This window comes from Phodopus roborovskii, unplaced genomic scaffold (assembly GCF_943737965.1).
Source record: "Phodopus roborovskii unplaced genomic scaffold, PHOROB, whole genome shotgun sequence".
NCBI lineage: Eukaryota > Metazoa > Chordata > Mammalia > Rodentia > Cricetidae > Phodopus > Phodopus roborovskii.
In genome coordinates this window covers 8,155,313-8,179,920 of record NW_026126689.1, presented here as the reverse complement: position 1 = coordinate 8,179,920, position 24,608 = coordinate 8,155,313, and the positions used below count along the sequence as shown (strand labels likewise).

Below are 24,608 nucleotides of genomic sequence, written 5' to 3'. Positions count from 1 at the left end.
AGTGTTTTGCAAGGATTAGTCAAGTTGAATTTCTGTGGCTGAATGTCTCCCACACCCCTGGACTTGTGTAATTTGAAGACATATGGAGTATTTCAGCCCTCACTCGACATTTCACCTTTCACTGCAAAACATCACTAGATTATACTACGGAGACAAGCACATCATCCATTTATGTTGGAAACAGGCATACAAGGTTTCACAGAACTCAGTAATGAGAGCAGGAATACCCTGCAATGAGCAGAAAAAGGCAGTTATTTTTGAAACAGAAGTTGAATCCCAGGGATGGATTTTCTTTGTGACAGCTGAGGAACACAGTAAGGCTTTCTACGTACACTCCCTCCATGCCTGAGAGATAAGAGACTGAACTTGTTTAACTCCCTTCAAGTACACAATCTCAGATCTAGAAGCTACCTTCACAGTGTGAACTATTCCTAACATTTCCTAACTCAGCAATGTAGAGTTCCTCTCATAGTTGTCCTAATCACTAGTCTTCATTATGATCTACAGAATATACGTGTTTTTGGTATATGTTATTGCTTGCTTGGAACTATTTACATTGTTATTTCATTCAAATACAGGCAACTGAGGAAAAAAAAAAGACAACACCAAAAAGACCAAAATAAGAATTCAAAGACTACACTTAAAAACTATTATTCTGTTTTTATCAAACCTAAATTGTTATCATTCATGTGGAGTCTTTTAATTCATATTAATTGAATGAGTGAGTCAAGGCCCCAAATGTTTGCCCCACATGAAGTCATGGAGAAACAAAGGACAATACAAGAAAAGTCATAATCTAGTGAAGAATAAAAAAAACCTGCTTATAACATAGTGGTATAGAAAAATAAATGCTTATACCATAGTGAAAAGTATAGCAATAAAAAAATATGCAGGTCATAAAAAGGTTAACAGTGCAGAGAGATCGGTCATGTCCCCAAGAATAAAACAAACTCAAAAGGTCAAAACCATTTTGCCCCAGCTTTAGGGAATTAATAAGAGCTCATTAAGTAAGTGAGAGAAAAATTCTAGACAGAAGCGAGGTGTATATAAAGCAGCCAGAACTTAAATTTCATAGACGTTATCAGAAACATAAATAAAAGTACTGCTGAAATGCAAAGAAACGGTAAAACTCATGGCTGGGGGAGTTGGGGCCTTTCCATATGGAGCCTATAAATCTATTTTCAAGCGTCTGGAATTTACTTACTAAAATAAATTTAAAAAAAAATGTTTGAAAGTCACATGTTCTGGTTTCTATTTTTGAATGATCTAAAGAGAACATAGAGAAGATAAACCCAGGGGTTACTGTTAAACTTCCATGTCAAGAAGGAAAAATACAAATGTCTGTTTTTTTTATTCTCTTTGAAAACCATGAAAAATAATGAGGATGGAAACCAATAAAAACATCTTTTAGTAATCTAGATGTTTATAAGCTAAACCACCATATAGGAAGAAGAGTCACTAAATACATAGTAAAAGCTGGACTACGTTTCAGGAGAGCAGTCATGATTTTAATAAGCTGTAAAGATACAGCTACATTATATATCACAAGGCCAGGGCAGAAAGCCCTGCTCTGAGCTGAGATGTTCTGCTCTTGAGATGTTAGACCAAACTCCAGAAAAGAGTGCTGATAAAAAAGGGTCTGAAAACAAACAACCCAAAGTCAACCTTCCTGCAATTATCTACCCCAAGCCAGAAGTTCTTGGAAGAACTTACCGAGTAAAAATATCACAAGTAATCAAAAAGCCACCATAGCTCCACAAAAAAATCCGAATGTCAGCAGAACACACTAAAAAGATGAGGGCATGGAGTTACGAATGGTTACTCAATCTGCATGACATTTGAAAATGGAAAAAGAGAACAGAGTGGTGAGTTGGGAGGGAAATAGAGCCTTTGAGAATTACAGAAAGGAATGTATGGTCAGGAAATCCATGCTGACCCAAGAGAACACAGGCTTGCCCAGCCTTTAACTAGTGAATCAGAAAAAGAAAAGCCTACCTGTTGTCATGGTAAAGAGAAGAGTAGAATAAGAGGTAAATAATTTAAAATGTCAAAACAAAAAACTTTTAAAAGTATTCTACCATCTTACTGATAATCTTTTTTTATTTTAATTTGTATTTAAATTAATGCAGACATAAGGATCCCAGAACATAAGATGTTTGGATCCTTAGAGCAATATTATAAAAAGTAAATGCGTATTGAAGGCAGTTTTAGGCAATAGCTCTAGATGTCTTGGGGGCTGAGTTTATTATCTAGAAAAGAGGGGTTTCTACAGAAAAGTGTGACTATACAAACATTACAGAAGGCACAATACATAGAAAGGCATGCCATGTTCATGGCAATACAAGATGAGATACTTACTAAATGCAGTGCCAAAGTCATCTTCACATACATTGTAAACATTAAAATTAATATAGACTCAAAAAGGACCTCAGGAAACCCAACTCAATCTTGAGCAAAATGAACAGAGCTGGAGGCATCACAACACCCGACTTGACACAGATGCATAAACAAGACTGGAACAATAGCAATACCAATAGACATACCAACACAGAAAGGGGAGATTTCCGGGGGTTCCACCCCAAAATAAAGAACTACAGGCAACTAATAACTGCTTACAGAAGGAGAGTTAACCTCTCCCATGGATGAGCCACCTAACTGGTTCCTAACAAAGTGGTCAGTCCTGAAACCATATACACAGAAGCAAAATGAACAAGTTGTATTTATATATTTGTTCATAGATACACATTTACATGTAACAATAGATGAGGAGGAGGAGAAGAAGAAGGAGCTATCAATTTGACATGGAGGGAGGGGACCTGGAAGGCACCAGAAGGAGGAAAGGGATAGGGTTAAATGATAGAATTCTACTTTAATTTAAATGTATAAAAGTAAATGTAAAGAGAAAAATACATTACAAAGATATAGTAAGCAAAACAGCACGCAATCTTTACATAAATAGATGCACAAACATTTAAATGGAATAGAATAAGAATAAAGATCATAAGTAAGTACAGACACATAGCTCACCCCACTGACTTGCTACAAAGGCACCAAGAATGCCCAATGGGAAAATGACAGTCTTCGGTAAGTGATTCTGGGAAAACTAGAAATCTGCACATACAGAATGAAATTGGGTTATTTCCTTATATATGAGTCAACTCAATTTTCCATAAATGTGCAACTACTATGTGTTTAATTAAAAATGTATTTAAAAAAAACAACACTAATGGATTAAAGACTTAAATGTAAGGCCCCCAAATCACAAAATTACTGGAAAAAGAATTAATGAAAAGTATCATGACACCAGCATGTACATTTTCCAAATGGAACCTAAAAAGAAACAGAAACAAAAGCAAAATCAGACAAATGGGATTCTATCACATTGAAAAAGCTCTACACACCAAAGGAAACAATCAACAGACTGGGAGATAACACGGAATATGAAGAAGTATTTGTAAATGATCTGATAAAGGGATAAAATCTGCAATGTATAATGAAAAATGATAGATAGAAAAAAAAAGATTCAAGCAAGCAAAAAATGTCATGATTGAACCCTCTAAAAATACACAGATGACAAAAAGGGGGGGAAAATCTGCTTAGAATTATGTCATCAGGAAAATGGAAGCTCAAAGCCCAAACCATGAGATCTTACTCCTATTAGAGTGGCCTTCATCATCAAAACATGTAAATAGCAATAATGATGGCAAGAATGAAGGGAAAGAACCCTTCCGGCTGTTGACTGGAATACAATCCATAATCCACATCTATGGAGGTTACCAGGCTGCTTGGCACGATCCTGGGTAAAGAACACGATCCACAGCTACTCAACCGCAAAGAGTAAGTGAGCATGGGGTTCAGAGCCCCACTGAGTGCATCTACAATGCAACTCTTATACTGAAGGCTCAACAATGCAACTCTTATATTGAAGACTCAGGGACACTGCAGAGGACGGTCCAGAATGGTTGTAAGGACATAGGGCCAGAATGGTTTCTACTGGATAGTGCCTTAGCCATGTCAGAGATGGTCAGAGAAATATAGCACTGTCTTAGGTAGCAGATCATGCAATTGACTAGTAAATCTTTTGTTTTATTTTATATTTAAGAAGAAGAAAAATAAAAACAATAGACATAGAGATCCAAAAACAAAAGATGTTTGAATTTTTAAAGCAAATAAAAAAACAGAAAAGCAAATCTGTGTTGAAGACTGTAGGTAATAGCTCTAGACTTCTTATGAACTACATTTATTCCCTGAAATCAAGTTTTTACCAGAAAAGTATGAATATATGAAATTATCTAACTGTATCAGTGGTTCTGAACCTATTTAATGCTGAGACCCTTTAACATGGTTCTTCATGTTGTGGTGACCACCAGTCATAAAATTATTTCGTTGCTATTTCATAACTGTAATTTTGCTATTGTTATGGATAATAATGTAAATATATGATATGCAAGATATTTGCTATATTACCTCTATGAAAGAGTCATTCAATCCTCAAAGGGGGTGTGACCCACAGGTTGAGAACTGCTGAGCTATATGCTTTTGTAATGTGTCATTGTTCTAAATTCTATACGATTATTCGATATAACAGGAAACCGAGGGAATGAGACCTAAGAGAAATATATTGACCATTGGCTACTGCATTGGACAGTGCTGCATCTAGACTCTGTCAGTTACAAGGCACAAGATCAAAGACCATTCTTATATTTTTAGTTGTGAGCCTAGCCTTTAACTGCTGAGCTATCTCTCCAGCCCACAAAGACCATTCTTAAACTGCCATCCATCCACAAATTTCCATTCAAAACCTCCAGCCTTTCACGTAGGTTAGCCACAGGTCCTGAGGACACTGGAAACTTCATGTCCAGCTTCCTACAGGCAAAGTGACAAGATATAATAGCAAAGGGGGGGTTAAATTCATGAAGGTATATGCTCTTTAAAAGTGTGGTACCTCTTGTGCCATTTCATCACTTTCCATCAGTGAACTTAGAGATACAGTATAGATGTCATGACTACTCTAGTCTTATATAAACTTGCATGATGCAGTGTAATTGGTTTTGGGGGATGTAAATTTGTGGGAGTGCCTATGAGTTGCTCTAAATCTTTAGGATTTATACATTTATATATTTTAATGACAGTATCTTAATTCTGTTTTTTTTTTTTTTTTTTTTAAGGCTCAACACAGTGTTTCACTTTCTTCTCATTTCATAGCTTTAATTTAATGGCATCCATAGTTTTTCTGCTTGGTTCTTGCTCAGGCTGTATGCGTCGTTTCCTCCCTTAGAAACTGGATGTCAAAGAGGATAGAGTGGATGAATACCAGGATCTACCCACACATTTCTATTACTGTTTAAAAAGAGTTATCTACAAAATAATGCTTTCTTCCTTCCCAGCATATGTACCAAACATTTGTAAACCATCACAGTGCTAGCAGGCCATCAGAATGGCAAAGCCACCACATTGAGATGCGCTTAAAATAAACACGCAAGATGGGCATGAAAACCTAGTCTGAGACACAGGGAGGAAATTACATTCCAAAAATATTCAGATAAGCTTCTAAGACAACAGAGTGTAGATGGGGTAGAAGAGCTCTGAGCTGTTTAAAAACTCACAGACTGATCCACTGAGGTGAAATTATAACCAAAAACAAATCACCCACTCTAGGTGAGCTGGCACCTGCACGGCCTCTACACACTGCTCAGCACACTGGATAAGTAGTCTTACTCTTAAGATGCTAGTTGGGGAATGAAGCAGAGAATAAAACAGTGCACATGCCTGTGTACTGAGAGTTTTGTGCGCATGGATTTCATTAATATTCCTTTCTTGTGCATGCCTTTGCTCTTTACCCTTCCAGGCGAGGACTATAGCTAACATAGTGATTTCTATAGGATTGGGGTGACGACACATCCTATTCATCAACACCTTTATTCCTGGCACTCAGGAGGCTGAGGCAGACAGATCTCTATGACTTCCAAGACAGCCAGGGCTGTTACACAGAGAATCCCTGTCTTGAAAAACCAAAACACATACATGCATACATACATACACACATACATACATACATACATACATACATGGAGAAGCTTTTTATCTGGCTTATAAGCCCATCTTTTTTCCCCCTTTTTCTTTTTCCTGACCGCAGTCCACAGAGCTCCTAGGCTCCCCACACTGGTAGAATGCAATCTTTTGTAGAAAAGCCCACCACGTAGGATCACTCTGCTCCCATGGTGAATAGTCAGACATATCTGGGTGTGGTCACTCGGTGTCAGGTTTAAGAGAGTACTCTGGTTCTGTGTGAAACACCTAAGAAATCTCAAATGCAAAGCAATTTCCCATGAGACTCTCCTTTCAGGCCCATTTTCAAGCTCTGTTTTGCTGCTGGAGAAATGCCATCTTTGTTTTCCCATTACCCTATAAAAGGGTGATGCACAGACTTAGCAGTGTTCCGGAGCTTGCTTGATGGGCAAGAACCGCCATTTAAATCAAGGAAACCTAGGCGTGGTTTAAGGTACTTTGAATGTGTACTAGAGATTCTTAGCTCTAAGCAACAGCTTCCCTCAAATGAGCTTCTATCCAGGGTCTGAGTCGCCTATCCGTAGAGAACACCACTCCACGAGACCATACTGAGAACCTGGTGAGAAACAGTGAGCCAGAGAGCCAAGGGACAAGTGTGCCGCCATCACTCTGCCCTCAGAGCATCTATAATTAAGGAAAACAGACCCCACCCCCTTTTCTTTTCCTTTTTTTTTTTTTTTTTTTTTTTTGTGCTTTGAGAATCTCCATCAACTACATAAACCCTCTTTGTTTGCCTTTGTTCCTTCTAATTATGCTCATTTCTCTAAGACAATGAACAAAGCACAAACCGTAAGAGAGCAGGAGAGAATGAGAGCCGAAAGTTAAGCACCACACAAAGTGGCACTGAGAGGAGAGAGACAAACACACTCTATTCAAGTGGTCACAAACCCCTTCAGGGACAGCCAGAGAGCCTCAAAGGTGACATTCACTCCCAACACCAGGGAAGGGCAGAGAAAGAGTTGGGGGAGGGCGCAAGCACAGAGATGAGCATTGTCATGGAGGTAAAAGTCCCGGAATGCGCATCACAAACACCGATGAGCTCTTCACTTGAAGTGAATATCCACTCATTTGTTTTTCTTCCCATTACTTCTCTGGCTCAAAAAGGACCTGGCTTCAAGACTGTCTATGCAAATGCATCCTTGGATGGCCGCTGTGTGGGCTGTTTGAAATGTACTGTTTATTTTTAAAATAGGTTCTTGCACTTACATACACATATTAGGCTGGTTTTTCTGTTTTGTTTTTTGTTTTGTTTTTTTGTTTGTTTGTTTGTTTTAATGGCAATTTCACCATTAGCTTCTACAATTTTCTTTTTCCTGATGAATACCACTCGTCACTTGGTGGAGTTCCCTAAATGCCCTTTGAGTTGAAATGTTACTGCCACCTACCGTTGTTTTCCAGGAATGTAAACAAAATGAGAAAGGAGTTTCTTCAAAGTGAAGGGATGAGGAGGATGGAGAAAAAGTGAGCCTGCACCACCATCACGGGAAAGCAATAGATAAAAGACAGAGGTAGAGTTAGGCTTGCCTACTTACTCAGTATGGAGATCTGACCATCACACTACATGCGAGCATTTGAAACCTATGAGGACGTACTGCAAGACTCAAATCTTTGCAAATGCATTTGTCAGAGTGCTTCTTAACAAAGGGAAAAAACAGAACAGAAAAGATCCAACTAAAGGAGACACACCCACAGGGGACCGGGATGTAGCCTTCAGAAACCAGAGACTGGTAGCTTTAGCAAAGCCCGGGAAGCCCTAACGAACAATTCAGGTTGAGACAAAAATCCACCTCCACTTTGGAAACGTGCAGCTTATTTCGTTTTGTAATTGTATGGCTTGCATTTGCGTTGATGGGGAGTTGCTGCATACAAGTAGAAGTCAGAAGACTGCTTGGGTGAGGTGGTTTTCTCCTTGCACCGTGTGGGTTCCAGGGATAAAACTCGGGTCCTCGGACTCGGCAGCATGTGCTCTCACCCACTGAGTTACCTCACTGGTTCTTGTGGACTCTTTAGAGGCACACATCATAGAACCATGAAGCTCCAGGCTACAAAGGCCAACTGAGGCCTTCGGGATTAGAACTTGAAGCTTCTAAGAAAGGTCATCTCACATAGTCACAATGAAGATACTTAGTATCTATGTTGGGGTGCCCAGGAATTGGGCTAAGTATGGAGTCCAAGTAAGGACTCTGAACCCAACTGTAAAATATGAAGAAAAAAAATAATAGGTTAAGCAGTTTCCTGTCTCTTCCTAACAGCTCTATTAGTGAGCTGAAGCTTCCTGTCCCGTCCTCTCCTTAGGAGGCAATGTCCACCGGAGTGGGAATCTTGATCTCACAAGCCACTGCCTCCTCCCAATGATTCTGTGTTCAAGAACATGGAGTTCTCTCCATCACATGGCACAACCATCCACAAAACATGGAGTAGCTCCATGAGAGAATCAGTTAAAGACCCAAGAACCAAAGTAGTAATGCTGGCCGGGCAGCAAAGAACCCACAGACTCTCAGAGAAGAGAGTTTGCACAGCCTTGTGAAGAACTTGGCTCCATTCACCAGGGAGAGATGCTCAGAACATTCGCCCAGCACTTTCTAGAACCCTGAGATGGGTTCTAGAGGAGGACAGGAAGGCAAGGCTGTGCTGGTACACTGGGTGTGTGGCACTGAGCAGGGGGCAGAAACTCAGACAAAGAGAGTCACCATCTCCAGCACTCTAGTTTCAAATCGGGGTATCTGTCTCTTAAAAGATAGCTTTCTCCCTGTCTCTTCAAAATTGTGAGCTCAAGGATCACAAACGTTTTCACACCCTATTCTTCTCATTTCCAAGAGTGACTCAAGCCAATAATATCCCGGAACATGTCCCCGTTCCAAAAGTATATCACTGGGATGCATAGTTATTTTAGAACTGTTTTTAAAATGACTGGCTATTCATGCTCCATACCCATTTGCTGCAATTTTCTCCCAAAGGCGAATCAACAGTGAAAACAAGAGTTAGGGTGAAGTCTCGGGAAGCTGCAGCGAGTACCAGGGAGGAGAGAAGACCACCAGAAACCCTGAACTCTGAGGACACAGGCAAACAGAGCGATGGGTGGGGCCTGAAGGCCTCCCTTCATCCCCATGCCCTGAGAGATCTTCCCTTCTCTGTAGGGACAAAGGACACAAGGCTCCTCACTCAAACGGCGGGTAGAAAAGGAAGGACACAGCATCAAGGTTCCTTCCCAACACTGGTAAGAAGAAAGAATTTGCAGCAGAAATATGTCATGGCACAGGTAGAAAAAACTACGTCACTTTTCACATAGTTATGGCCCTGAAAGTTAGTCGGAATTAGCCCCAATTCTGAGTGGTAATTCCCATATTCCCTTCTTTTGCCAGAGTATCCTGTTGCTATGTCCAGGGACGTGGTAGAAATCCCACGGTACTGGGGCTTCCCATGGTATAGCTCTCAGAAGGCTGAACCGACAGCTGACTCTGTGTTGGGTTTTGGACCCATTCCGAGAATGAGAAATAGCTGTTTTGCACCCCAGTGAACTGTGCTGTCCCTAAATGCTCTAAAGGGTTATTAATAACCCTAACTACAAACTTGGCCCTAGAGAAGATAGGCACTATCAGTTGGTAGAACATCCGTTGTTTGGATGGTTGTTTGTTTTAGCTTGGACATCATCTTCTCTATGCTGCATCCCTACTCCATTTATCAAACTGATGAGAGCCGATACCATCCTGTCAGTATGTGGCCCTCAGGGATGATCCAGCAACTGGATTAAAGAGAGCTGACTGTACAACACCGCATAGCACACAGAGCACATGCTACGGCATAGGGCTGTTCGCAGGGGAGACAAGACAGGCTGCACACACAGCCTCTGCTTTTAGCACACTCTTGCAAACATTCCATTTTTTTTTTTCCTGTATTGGCCTAACAGCAACCCAGCTTCTGCATGCAGGGAGAAGATGGAGTTACCACTGTCTAGTTTTAAATGATACTAAAGCAGCTTCGTCACACAAAAAAAGTCTCTAACAATTAGCTAGCTTCTCGTAATGCCTGGAGGCAAACTGTGTTGTAGAAGGCAAAACTACCACCTCTGTTCTGATTTTATTTTTTATTTAAAACTTTTTGAGATATTTTTACTTATTTTTATTTTACGTCTATGAGCATTTGCTTGAATGGATACCTGTATACCACATACATACAGTAACCACGGAGGCCAGAAGATGATTATGAATCCCCTAGGACAGGAGTTACAGAAGGTTGTAAGCCACCACGTGGGTACTGGGGATGGAAACCAGTCTTCTAGCAGCCTGAGTTCTTAATCATCACAGAGCCGCCTCTGCAGTCCCTCTGCTTTGGTTTTGTAGGGCATTCTTGGTGTCCCCAGTGGAGTCCCTGTCCTCTGTCCTCAGCCTCCTCTGTAATGGGGGAAGCAGTGAGCTTTCTGCACACAGGGCCCCACACATTCTCTTGCGCAGACCTCTCCTTGTCTTTTTGGTTAGATCCACTTAGGAATGCCTGAGCATCTTGTCCATGCAGACTCTTTAGATGGTCAGGATCCCATGTGCTGAAGAATCTTCTTCGCCATTCAAAGAACCTCTAAAGGTCTTTAAGGACTAAACAAGAAAACCCCAAATACCCAGGGATGTGGTATGGAAAGCATCTTATGGTGTAGACTACTTGACACCACTCTTTCTGGCTCGACTCCACCTTTGCACCGAGCTCATCAGTGTTGCCTCTACCTTCCTGTACCTACCATCTGTCTGTACCTTCTACTTTCCTGCCTGTGAAATACCAGCATCTCCTCTGAGGAATGTGGGCACATCTTTATTATTTTGCCATATACTCTTCCTAGACCAAATATATTTACATTGATGTTTGCAACATAAGACTGGATTGCACAGCCAGACAATGCTCTTGGCATTTTACCTATTATTTTACTGCAATGTGATTAGAATTAGATTCACCACAGCAACACATCGGATACCTGCTTATCTTGGTCTGATGGGACACCTTTGCTCTGTAGCCCAACCAGGCCTTGAATTTGCAATCTTCTTGCTTCAGGCTCCTGGGAGCGGGGATGGCAGGTCTGCATCTCCAAGCCCAGTGTGCCTTTTCTCTAATAGTCAACATTCATTCATTCATTCATTCATTCATTCATTCATTCATTCAACCTTCAAGCTTTACTATACACTGCTATTCCAGATACAGCACAACATGTTGTAGGGACACAATTAGCAATGCGCAACCTGGCCAGATCAGGGAACACATGTGATTTAAAGAAGCCTCCAGTTGTTTTTTATGCATTCCAATTACTGTTGCCCAGGTATGAGCAGGTAAGGCTGCCAACTTTTACAAATGAAAAAAAAAATTATTCCCAATGCTGTAATTTTTGGCAAAATTTGGAACTCATAATACTGGAAAGCCAGAATTTTCTGGTGACATTTTAAATAAAATGTGTGTTTTAGTATTGGAGCATATTTGCTCCAGCCCCCTGTTTTCCTTGCAATGCCAGTCAAACCAAGACCTGCTTGTGGGAATCTCTGATCGCTATTCTCCTAGGTGAACTTGGAAGCTTGGGTTGATTTCCCCAAGTGGAACAGGTCTTCTGTGTGAGTAACTTTTTTGAGAAGTGGTCAGTGGTCATGGAAATATCTTATTGGGTGTTTTGTTTTGTTTTGACTTGTTTTACACATATCACATATAGGATATTCTTGTATGTTTGGCTCTCAAAGGGAAACTCTCAAGGATGGCAAGGAGACAAACAAGCCCGAAGGAAGGTGTGCTTTCCCTGCATTTTCCCAGCTGGGGTGATTATCCAAGGTGAGTAAGACTTAGAACAGTCAAAGGCGAACAGTAGGGCACTCAGCTAGCTCAGCAAAACACATGGCAGGGGCCATCTCTTTTCTGACAGCACAGATTCCATCTCGAAGCCCAGCAAAAGCTCACAGCATACTAAGCAGATTAATTTTCTCCTCCTTATCTGACTGCGGTGCTCAAAGGGTATTTCCACAGCCCAAATCCTACCCTGATCATTCATCTCCTTCCAGGAACCTAGAGCTTTGACAATAAGTGCAACCCCCATTTTCAGTAGGGTCAGGTCATAACCAACCTAGTATTTCCAGAGGAAACTGGGGGGGGGCTGTGAAGCTATTTCTCTGCCAGCCAAGATCATGTGGATTTTCAGAAATGAGGAAGGACACAGGGCTGTTACCTAGATATCAGTTTATCACTGAATTGTAAACTACATTGAAAGGCCTTTTTTTTTTTTTTAATGTTTTAGTTATCCCTAAATTATTTCTCTGCTACAGATTCCTTTAAACATACCCGGGTGAAATGATGTTAATTATCGGAATGTTCTCTGAGGAGCATTTCTATTGTAATAAAGAAAGAATCAGTATTTACCAGTTCATGGGTAGTAGTACAACAAAGTATGTCTAAGAATCCTTTCAAAGAATACTGCTCTTAAAGTCCATTTTCATTAAATATTCATGCTTTCCATAAGAAGAAAGTAAGAGAAGAAGAGAAGAGAAAGATCAAGTCCTGGTTCTGAGTTTCCTCTTTGCATCTGTACACTATGATATGTATCAGTAGGAATTATAACCAATGATGTCTGTAAGATTTCCCCATTAAGTACAAGCTTTTCAAGAGTAACAGGTTTCTTTCTTAGGCTTATATCTCCAGCACCTATCATGGCTACTGAAGGTGCCCAACAGTGATTGGTTCAATAGTCCAATCACTAAACTAAATGAACTAAAATGAAATCATAAATCAGACTTCACACACTGTAGCTCAAGGTTGCCAGCTGTGACTCTTGTCTGAGGATGAAATAGTCTGCCAATGGCAGATTTGATCAGCTGACCAGGATAACAGGCAAATGCTTAGACATGGGCATCTCCATGTTTTCATAATGAGCTCAACTCCACTTCTTATTACTGTCAAGTTTTGGCCTGTCCTGGGGCTGCTCACTACAGTTTTACTCAGGATCTTAGACCAGGACCAAAACAGAACCTTCTCACTTGTGTGATACTCCTTCATCATGAACCTTTCAGGCTTAGGACTTGGGGGCAATATTATATTATTATAATAAAATGAATAAATAAATAAATGTGTGTCGTTCCAGTAATTTAGGGTACAATATTATATTATTATAATAAATAAGTACATGTGTGTCATTTCAGCAATTTAGGAGGAGAGTCTCACAAAGCAAAACTCTGGATGTTGTTACTCGGAAACTAAACCCGTCTCTGGGTCCCACCGTGCCTGCTGACTCTCAATCGACTCGCTGCCTTCACGGTGCGCTTAGTGCATGGGAGTTTTCACTTCCTTTCTTACCTCACAGATGCAGTGATGTGCACCCCAATTAGACTGCTTGATTAAACTTAAGTGGATTGCATCCTTTTTAGTCTTCCACCTGCACAAAATACAGTCTCACAGAGGGCAATCGTTGAGCAATTAATTTTATATTTTAAAACAAGCTCTCATGCAGTTCATCTAGCTCACTAAGCAGCTAAGGATGATCTTGTACTTTCAGCTTTTCCTTCCACTACCCCTGGGGCGCCAACACACGTGGATGAGGTGTTGTTATCAAACCCAGCACCCTGTGCATGTTAGACAGGCAGTCTATTGACTGGGCTTCAACTCTGCCCACATGTTATTTTAAACAAACTTTCTTAGACACAGAAACTATTTTGTTAAACCTTAAGGCAAAGTCACTAGGATCCTAACAGGAAAACGTGTCAGTCATCTCTTGCCAATTTATTTCAAGATTGGTTCTTCGAATTGTTCTTTACTCTGCTTCAGGTTTCAAGACCTGTATGTGTGGGAGCATGCATACATCTAGCCCTGCATCCTCATGATCCTAAATGGAAACAGTATGAACTCAACAAGACACAGTAGAGACAAAAGCAGGGTTCTCTCTGTCTGTCCGTGGCCTCCATCTCACCATTCTTGAAGAAAGATGGAGAAGGATCCACCTAAGAAACTAAGTGTATACAGACAATGAGAAAACCCTGAGAAGATCCAATGGGGCTTGGCGGGGGATCCTGGCATGACCTGACTGTTGTGTAGGAAGAATGAGCTGGGCAAGCTGTGCACTACTCTTCTTTCTCCATCCCTTGCGTGGGTGGGTATCTTTCCAGAATATTCCCTCTCTTATTTATGTTTTCGAAGAATCATTCTTTTCAATGTAATTATTAGTTATTTATTTTGTTTTATTATTTTTGCTATTGATTTATGTCTTTTTAAATTTAATTTATTATTTTACATGTTGATTTATGTCTTTATCTTTATTGTCTCTCTTCCTATATCTTTATTGTTTATGGACGTTCTGCTGTCAAATGAAATACTTTGCATATTTGTATTATACAAATGCGTTTTATTGATAAATGATTCACAGCCACAGATCATTCTGTAAATGCTATTTTAACATGTCAAAAATCTGATAAATAATATTTCCAGTTCTAAGGCTTGAAGACTTTTGGTTTGTTCTTCAGGAGTCAGTTACTTAGTGTCAAGACGTTCAAATTAAACCCGTTTTTCCTCCATGTTGTTTGAGGGTTAGGGCTGGACTAACAGATGCCGGTCTCAGTGCAATACTTCCTCATGATCTTCCCATGTGTTTATCCCTAAATATTCCCACTGTGAAGCTACTTTGCAATATTAAGAAACCATGAAACTAGTGTGTGTGTGTGTGTGTGTGTGTGTGTGTGTGTGTGTGTGTGTGTGAGTAGTAGTAGTAGTAGCAGCAGCAGCACAGAAAGACATATTTATCAAGATGCTGCAACTTGGAGAGAGAAGGGTTTATTAGGGTTACTTCCAGGTCACTGTTCATCATGGAGGGATGTCAAAAAGACAAGAACTTAAGCAGGGGCTTGAAGCAATACATCATGGAGGAATGCTGCTTTCTAACTGACTTACTGACTTGCTCTCTGGTTTATCCTCAGCTAACTTTCAGCCCAAGCTCACCTGCCCAGGAATGGTACTACCCACAGTGGGCTGGGTCTTCCTGCATCAATTAATAAAAAAAGACACTACAGTGAGTGGTCTGTGTCTAGGGATGCAGAGACTCAACCAAGCAAAGACGAAAAAATATTTCAATAAGATACTGCTTGTAGTGAACATGCATGGCTCTTGTTACTCTTCCTTAAATAATAGTGTTACAACTACAAGGTAGTGTTCACCTTGTAGTAGGTAGTTCACAGGGAAGTGGTTTATACACAAACACCTCACCACTTTACATAAAGCACTTTGGGACCTGCTGTGATTGACAGAAATAGAGATGACTAAGTAGTCCAAACAGAAACTAAGAACTCATTCCAACCCAGGTTTAAGAAGCTGGTTGTTAAGGGAAGTGTTCTATGCATTTGCAGTTCTTGGGAAGATCATCCACTATTTCAAAAATGATCATTTTATATGATAAGAAGTGCTCATCAATATGTTCTTTAGAGGAATCTCTGACCACAGAGACTAGATTGTGATGGCACTTCATTCTCTGCAAATCACATATATACAGAAACACTCAGCTGGTCTGCAAAGGCTTGGTACTTATTTCTGCAGATAATTAAAACTCTAGTTTTCCAATTAGTCTGCCCACAGATAGATGGCCACTTATTTAGCTATTCACGGATGGCTGAGTCATCCCTGGTCACGAGCCCTAATATTATACAAAAAGGAAATGGAAAAACACTCAGAATTGTAAGCAATCAAAATGCTACCCGAAACCAGCAACACAGTTTAATTAAAAAGAGAAAATCCATAGCAATTCATTTTTTTTTCCTTTTTCCTCTTCACATAAGAAAATAAGAGGTAACACAGGGAAGTAATTAAAATGAAGTCTGCTTTTGCCCTGAGGGTGTCTGAGTAGAACCTTTGCCAATGAAATAATTAGCTTGAGATTTCTCATTTTTCTCCCTTTGTTCTTGGGAAATTGCTTCCGGTCTTTCTTTAGAAACAATGCAGTGTCTTGCCTCTTCATTTAACTGTGGGCTTCTAAAAAGCTTAGTAATCCTGTTATTCTATGGAAAGGTAAGATTGGATGTTACCAGACCAATGTCACTATTTGATTAGGACCCTGCACTTAACTGAGAGAAAAAAAAAGCCCAGTTTTATAAATGACAGTTTACTTCTGCATCCTCTGGGATGGGGTGATTGTCCTGAAGGTAAAAGTGGGTGCAATGATTGGCCTCAGACTGTGACCTAAGACTGCACTCTAGAATGTGTTCCTGCAACAAAATACGAGCAGACAAGAGGATGAACTTAGCACTAAGTACCAAGATCTCTGTAAAACTCCAACTGTATGCTACTTTCCAACCATGGTCAGACCTGAAGAGAAAGGATCCCTACAACACATGCATATCCATACACAAATAACACCTGGCTAGTCCAGTTTCCTTCCTGTCATCTTAGAGGAGGAAAGCATTAATTGTAGCTCACAATTCCAGACTGCATTCCATCACTGTGGGGAAGTCAAAGCAGAAGGGAATGGAAGTAGTTGTCATATCACATCCACACTCAAGAATAGAGACAACAATTAATGCATGCAAGCTAACTTGTTCCTCTTATATAATGTCCAAGACTCAAATTCAGGAAACGGTACTACCCACTGTTAGATAAGCTCTTCCCACTAAATTAACATAATTAAGAAAATTGCTCACAGGCAGGCCTACAGGTCAACTTGATCTAGACAATCCCACATTGAGACTATTCCGAAGTGATTCCAAATTACGTAGAGGTGGCATTTGAAGCTACCATACTGTTGTAGAAAAGAATAAAAACCTACTGGGAAGTATTACACAAAGCACATTCAGAAATTGAGATAAAGAAAGCAGCAAATCCCAGTGGTCACACAACGAAAGCCTGTATGTCCTTTCCTAACAACTCAAAACTCTCATGCATCTCTTCCCGATGGGAGTTTGCAAGGGATCTGACATGCTCTCGTCTCCAGTAACAAAAGCACGAGCGAGGCTAGCAGGGCTTCAAACGTGCACAGACCCAGATGCACAGGCTCAAGGCAGCTCCCTAGGAAGATAACAGACAATGGGGATCCATCACAACCTGGCATGCAGACCAACCCAAGCAAAGTAACTAACAACACCAGGAGGGGCACAGACACATGAGACAGCTTGTCTTGATCGCCACTAAAAACGGCTCACGTTTTAGACCCTCCCACCTCCAGAAGTCATGGGGACGTAAATGAAAACAGCAAAATCCGGCTTAGTGGCCTCTGGGCTATCCGTGTACTTTGTTTTCAGCAATAGGGATTTAGCTTCCACGTCTGGGGAAGAACCAAAGGCAATAACAACAGTCTATCATGTTTAAGGAGTCTCTTGGATAACCCGGACCAGCAACATGAGAGGGCTTCCCATGCCCAGTGTGGAGGTTTTTGTTAGATAGTCCATGGCTCTTGTACAAGTGATATTACTCAGGTGAGCTGGTTTTACACACACACACACACACACACACACACACACACACACACCAATAATTAATGAAAAAGGAGGACATGGACATGAGCTTGAAAGAGAGCAAGGAGATATATAGGAGGACTTGGAGGGAGGAAAAAGGAGGGAAACGATGTAACTATATCATAATCAATTATAAAACAGTCAGAAACTCACTGTAGCACTCTGGAGTGACTGAAATCTTTCATATCCGAGTCCTCATAGTGGGCTGTGACCATTCCCAGTCCACTGTCACTCAGCATGCGTTTCCTCAGGGCAGGGTTCCACCAGTCTGACAGCCTGGGCCAAAAATGTCATTTTGAAGATTAAGTCACTTTACTACGTGTGGCATGAGTATAAAATTAACGGAGTCAGTCATGGAAATTAATTTGGAAGATGAGAAAGCCCAACCTCATCCTAGATCTTTGTTTCTAGCTTATTTTCAGAAGACATACTGCTCACACAAATCAGGTCACTCTGTATAGAAACAAACAAAAAAAAAAAAAAACCAAAAAAAACAAAAAACCAAAAAACAAACAAAACAACAACACAAAAAACTATAACCAGAGAGAAAGTTGTCCATACTTGGTATGGAAAGAATAGGAGGAAAAAAATCCAAAACCACTTTAAAAGATGGTTCTGTTTCTCATCAAATATACCAAAGAGTCTTTATGATGTGGGGTGGGTTCTAGGCAGCACCTGCCTCTTCTTTAGTGGGACATCACACCAGACTGGAGTCCCTATGGTAAGTACATTTGTTTATGCTCTATGGTTATGAATACACAATCTCTGTTTGCTTTGAGTGCATGTATATGTCTTCTTGTATTTCAGCCATCAGTCCCACATACCAGTAAGCCACTGTCTATCAGACTTCAAAGGGACAGAGGCATTTGTCTGTTTTTATTTTTACACCATTGGCTCTTCATCTTTACAATAGTTGGTGCATAAAAACTCCAAATAAGTATTTTTGAATTGTTAACTATTTTTTCAAATAACTTAGGTATTTTACAAGGTGACATTTTAGTAAACTTACCACAGACCAAACATTGTGATTTTACTATGAATATGATGACAACTGTACGGCATATGTTCTAGAAACTTCTGTCATGCCAGAATGCTTTTTTTTTTTTTTTGTATACTTTACTACAATGTTTTCAATTTTAACTCAGTCTCAAATATTTTTAAAAAGATTTACTTTATTTTATTATTTACATGTATAGTGTGTATTTATGTGTGGGTAAGCACAAATGTGAGTGTAAATGCCATAATATCCAGGAGAGGGCATCAGATTCCTTGAAGCTAGAATATAAGTTTCAGAGATAGACAATGTCAGTGCTGGGAACTAAAGTCAGATCCTTTGCAAGAATAATGCACATACTTAACTAATGAGCCATCTCTCCAACCCTTCAAATAGTGTTTTAGTACAGTATCCTGTATAATTCTTCTTTAGTGTTGATTAAATTTAGGGGGTGGGTATAGCTGCTTATTTAAATTAAATGTAAACAATCATTAATCACTTTGATAATAACAAAAAAAACTGAGGAAAAAATATGTCTATAAAATAGAAAAAAACTTTTCTTAGCATATGAAAAATAAAACCTATTTTAGCTAAAATATAGGATCCGCATAAAAAACAATATGGTTAAATCTCAGATTTTATACTTTATGTGCACGATTGGGCAAGCAACTCTGAGCTTCAGTTTTCTTATCTATACATTTAGGATAATCACAGAACCCAGTTGGTAAGATCATTATGAAAAGATTTTAATATGTAATGAATGTCTACCATGTGACACATGTCTTCTAAGTATTTTGCCTGTGTCAATTTATTTTTTTCTACAACTAATTCTTTGAATAGGTTTTGATACAAGCTAGAGATATCAGAGAGAATGGAGGTTCTGTTGAGAAAATGCCTCCCTGATATCCAGGTGTAAGGCATTTTTTCAACTGGTGATCAACCGGGTTGTTGGGGGGGACTCAGCCCATGGTGGGTGGTACCATCCCTGGGCTGGTGTCCCAAGTTCTATTAGAAAGCAGGCTGAGCAAACCATGGAGAGAGAGCAAGCCAGTAAGTAGCACCCTTCCATGGCCTCTGCCTCAGCTCCTGCGTCTAGAATCCTATGGGTGAAGCTCCTGTCCTGACATCTTTCAGGGTGAACAGCAATGTGGAAGTATAAGCTGAATAAATCCTTTCCTCCCTAACTTGCTTTATAGTCATGGTGTTTTGTCTCAGCAATAGAAACCCTGACTAAGATGAGGTGATATTATTGTTTGTATTCACAGATGAGGAAAAAAAAACATACTAAAGAGAATTAAGTCACTCTGAAGGAAGAGGAATAATACAAGAGTGGCAAGAACAATCTAGATCCTTTGTGTCAAGCAATTTAGAGACAAGGCAAAAAGAACTGGATTAAAATACCCATGTCAACATTTCTTGTGGATAATACACCAAACAAGACCTATATAGATGCAAAGATGGGAGTATCAGTATTTATAACCCCAGTATGGAGAGGTTGTATAATAGTAAATAAGGTTCAGAGAAGATAAGAGACTGGCTAGGCATGAGGATTCCTATACAGCCATTCAGAAGATGGCCTTACAGGACCAGAGGCATCTTAACTTTAAGGAAACATCAATAAATCTGTATTCCAAATTTTTTATGTCATTAGAATATCAATTGCAAAGCCAAAGATATAGAGGTCACAACACAGCCAGCCAATGCTGTCACTGAGAGAGGAAAAACACACTTACCCTGAAGCCTGTTCAACCACCAGGTCAGGCATCCCTGGAGGTGTCCCCGCCTGCTGTGACATCACCATATCTGGGTCCAGAATAAAAATCTCATCATGAGAAATCTCCATCACAAAGTGCAAGTGTTCCTAAGGAAGAAACACAGGCCTGTTTTCCTCCTCAGAATGAGGAATGAGCTGTGCAACACACAGTCCTGGGTAGTAATGCATAGAGAACAAGGGGAGAAAAGATTGCTCTGCTTCAGTACTCACACCTGACCAGGATCTTGTTAGATGGGACCAGAAATGCCCTTTCCCCTGTTTCCACCCAGATGCTATAAGATGTGGCATTTGACATGCCACCTGGTCCAGTATGAGGACACGACAGCTCACACTTCTGCCCCAGGATGTGGCCAAAGCTAAGCGGCAAGGGTTAAGAAAGAGCTGGTTTTCAATGGGTTCAATACCATGAAGTGTATTTCCAGGAAAATCTCAATGGTGGGCAGAGGTTTTAGCCTTGGGTAAACATAATTTCCCTCATTATTAAATATGGAGGAGTATTAATAAACCAAATCTAAGTTGTCTACGTATATACCAGCTAAATAAAAAAAAAAAACAAACAAACAAGCATTTAAAAAGTGTAAGTAAGCATCACTTTGGCCAGAGTACATGTAAATGAAAACTTAGAGTGTAGGACTGTGATAACAGTTGTAATTCAAGTTTTTATATATTTTCATTAGTCACTTCATTGAGCCCATGAGTCATAAAACACATGCAGGCTAAAAGCATTGTGGCTTAGACTATAAACACTGACCTATCATCTTTAATCTTTCCACTAGCAAAAATCTATGAGACTGGCTACCAACACGGTACAGAGACTGGGAGATGTTTCTCTTGCATAAATAAGCTGGAAAGAACTTACCTGAGATCTGTCTATTCGATAAAAGCGGTCAGCAGAAGTTGCTAAGGGAAAAAAAAATGTACAGGCCATTCAGAGTCATTTAAGCTTGTCATGAGATTTACACCTTTCCTTTCTACTGCACAGTCAATCAAAACCTTCATGGCAAGCATGTCACACAGGTGGCCAGTCCCTAAATCGATTACTAAAACACCAGCACTTCTGTGCTTTGGCGACTGCTATTCCAATGCTCCTAAGCCCTTCTAGCCACACTGTTATCTGCATCCCACTCATCTCTAAACAATAACTTAAATGCTTCAGTCTCCGTGAAACCCTGACAGGGGCCGACAGTGCAGAGGTTCCTCCATCTTATTTCTTGCTGAGGTCATTTCGGACTTAACTAGAATTTGAACTCCTTGATGGAGAATCCCACGGAAAGTTACCCGGCTCTATTCTAGGGACCCAAGGTCAAGATGACCCAGGTAACTTATCCTAGCTTCTGCTACATTACTGCTTGTGCAGAACCCCCAGCTCCAACTCACTGCTCATCTTGGCTTCTGTCAAATTGCTTGCTTACATAAAATCCTACCTGCAGCTACTGCTGATGGAGATGCCAGGATGTGATGTGGGGTTTTGACCTTCAAAAAGCCTGTGCTCTGGACACTCAGTGCTACAGTGAGGCCCTGAATACTTGAGTGTAGTCCCAGCTGGCTAGAATAAAGACTTTTCATTGGCTATAAACTGTGTCTGAGTGGTCATCTCTGGTGGGCTCCCGGTAACAAAACTTTCCTCCATCCCAACTGCCTACAGCAGAAAGTATTGCTCCTAAACCCTATGTCCACTGTCATTTTGCTTAAACCTGTTCCAGAGACTGTCATTAAAGATGTCTGTGAGGCTAAAAGGCCTGCGTCATTGAAAGGGCTCTTTCATTTAGACTCTTATATCTCCAGGAATTAACACAGGACTTTTAACAGAGGGGAAGGCTTAGTATTTTATAAATTAAATAAACCTAGAAAAGAAACAGTGGTTAGATGGACTTCCCAGAAATGTGACTCTCATTTTGGAAAACATCTTGAAGATTCAGGCCAAAAGACAACATGCCCCGCCCCCTCCACAAATCATTGCCTTTCAACAGTCTGCCCCTAGAGATATGTCTGAAGGAAGCCAAATGACAAAACAAAGATTAAGGTTTAAGCAATCTTCAAATGGGATTGGGCTGCATCTGTGATTTGAAAAAGAAAATCTCTGAAATAAAACATAGGGTGTTTTTTGAAGTTATTTGATTCTTCTTAACCAAAAAACAAAAATCAACAACGAAAATATGCCTAAGTGTTCCCTTACTTAAATCTAACAAAGCCCAAACATGAGAGGTTTTTCAAAATGGACCAAAATCAATAGAAAATATAGAGCATAACAGAGCAAAGGATGCAAATCTTTACTCATAATCACAAACTTTTAAAACATAACTCTCTGGCTTCCTCCAGCAGCAGCTGAAAAGTGGGTGCAGGGACCCACAGCCAGACATTATGAAGTCTAAATTGGAGGTCTCCATTGTCCCACCCCTTAGAGCAGGGAATTCAGCAGAAGAGGGGACAGAAGGATTGTTTAATTGAAGGGGATGGAGGACACCAGGAGACTACGGCTCATATGGACTCATGCAGATGCACGTGGCAAGCATAGGCCTGCGGGGGTCCACACCAGGTCCTCTGAATATGTGTTCCAGCTGTTAGCACGGTGTTTTGTGGTGTTTTTCTAATAGTGGGAGGGAGTATAACCCTGATTCTTTTGCCTGCTCTTGGGAATCTTTTCCTCCTCCTGGTTGCCTTGTCCAGCCTCGATATAAGGGCTTCTGCCTTATCTCATTATTATCTTCTTTTGCTGTTTTTGGTTGAGGTTTCTTGGATGCCTATTCTTTTCTGATAGGAGATGGAGGGGGAGGGGATGGGGGGGACTTGGAGGAATGGAGGGAGGGGAAACCAGGTTTGGCTATATTTTATGAAAGAAGAATCTATTTTCAATTAAAAAAGACAATTAACTAACTCTCTGAAAGAAACTGGACTTGGAAATAGGAGAGCTAAAGTCCTGCTTAAAAACCTAAGTGTAAAGCAACATAGTCCTGGCAGGATTTATTCTTCTCTGTTCTTTCAAGTATGACTTCATCATTGATGTCAACAAAGAATTGACCATAAAAGATTTTATATACATAAATGTTTTATTTTGTATGCTAGCTTAAAAAGTTCAAAATGAGTGCTCAAAACAATGAAGAAAGGTTTACAATAGATCTCTCATAGCAAAATCAGTTTCATAGTTAAGACCATTGTCCAAATTAATAATTTTATCTAAGCCTATAGATGGAACACAATGACCTGTGTAAATACTTTCTTGATTTCCTTAGATACACAGTGCTTCCCTCTGACTCTGGAAGTGAGAAATGATTGTGCTTCCCACTGCTATGGAATTGGAAGGAAGTCATCAGTCAGCTGAGCCAGGGATGGAAGCCTGTAGCCTGGTTGAGGTGTGCTAGATTTGGTGGATACAAAGAGCCCTTCTGGGCAACTAATCCGACTAATCCGATGCATTCCAGCCCCTCATCCTCTCAGATGGAAATCATCAAGGAGACTAAGTCTCCAAACTTCAGTTAGCTACATTGGATAAGAGCAAGAATGTATAGAGATGAAGATGTATTGCAGTACAGATAATTAGGTGGAAAATCGAAATTCAGCAACATCTAGGAAAGTGAAAAATGCATGAGATGGCAAGTAGAGCTCAATAAACAATCACGTTGTAACTAACTCCATTGTGTCTGCAATAGATCACACTCAGCAGGAAAGCTATAGATGCAAGCAAGACTCACTTTCACACCAATGTATGTCTATACTGATGTGACAGCCTTACAAAGCAACCATGAGTTTCCAAGGCATGGAAATAATTCAGAAATTAACAGCCACTTTGACTACAGACTGTCGTTTCTGGCCCACGCCAATATGACGTAGACACTCAAGATGGTTTGGAAAAAGATAAAGGGAATGATAAGGGGGAAGTGTCAGTTTAAACAATATGATGCTGAGGTGCTTTGAGGGAAACGTCTTCAGGAAAGGTCCAGTAACATCAGCAAGCCTACATCACTAAAACGCAATGGGAATCACAGCAAGGCTTTGAGAACAAACTTTGTGGAGAGCTGCCACATCAGCCACACTGTGTCCTGCTGCCCCCCCCCAGCCCAGTCCCAGATAGGTCCCCAGACACTCACCATCCAGGAAGCACCAGCGAGGGGACAGTCTCTGAGCTGTCAGCGCCCTGGGGAAGGGGGCTTCTTGGTCCTAGAAAGAGACACACAGGTTCTCATGGTCACGTTTGCTTGACAAAAGGGGCTGCCCTCCCTCCACTTCCTTCCACACCACATTCTGGGAGCAGGCAGTCTTCTCTCAAGCAAACACTACAGCAAAGAACAACACCCCCACAAAAGTCCCAGGAGAGAGCCCACTGTTGCATCCGAGA

General features: G+C 40.5%; 1 protein-coding gene across 1 annotated transcript in view; it reads right to left on the bottom strand.

Annotated features, from left to right (window-relative positions):
- Nucleotides 1-24,608, bottom strand: part of Dgki (diacylglycerol kinase iota) — a 421,628-nt gene that overhangs the window by 46,482 nt on the left and 350,538 nt on the right. The window contains exons 25-28 of the mRNA XM_051174678.1: nt 24,361-24,430; nt 21,135-21,175; nt 20,235-20,362; nt 17,661-17,783 (exon numbers count right to left, since the gene is read on the bottom strand). Coding sequence (XP_051030635.1) covers nt 17,661-17,783; nt 20,235-20,362; nt 21,135-21,175; nt 24,361-24,430 — 362 coding nt within the window. The remainder of the gene's footprint in view (nt 1-17,660; nt 17,784-20,234; nt 20,363-21,134; nt 21,176-24,360; nt 24,431-24,608) is intronic.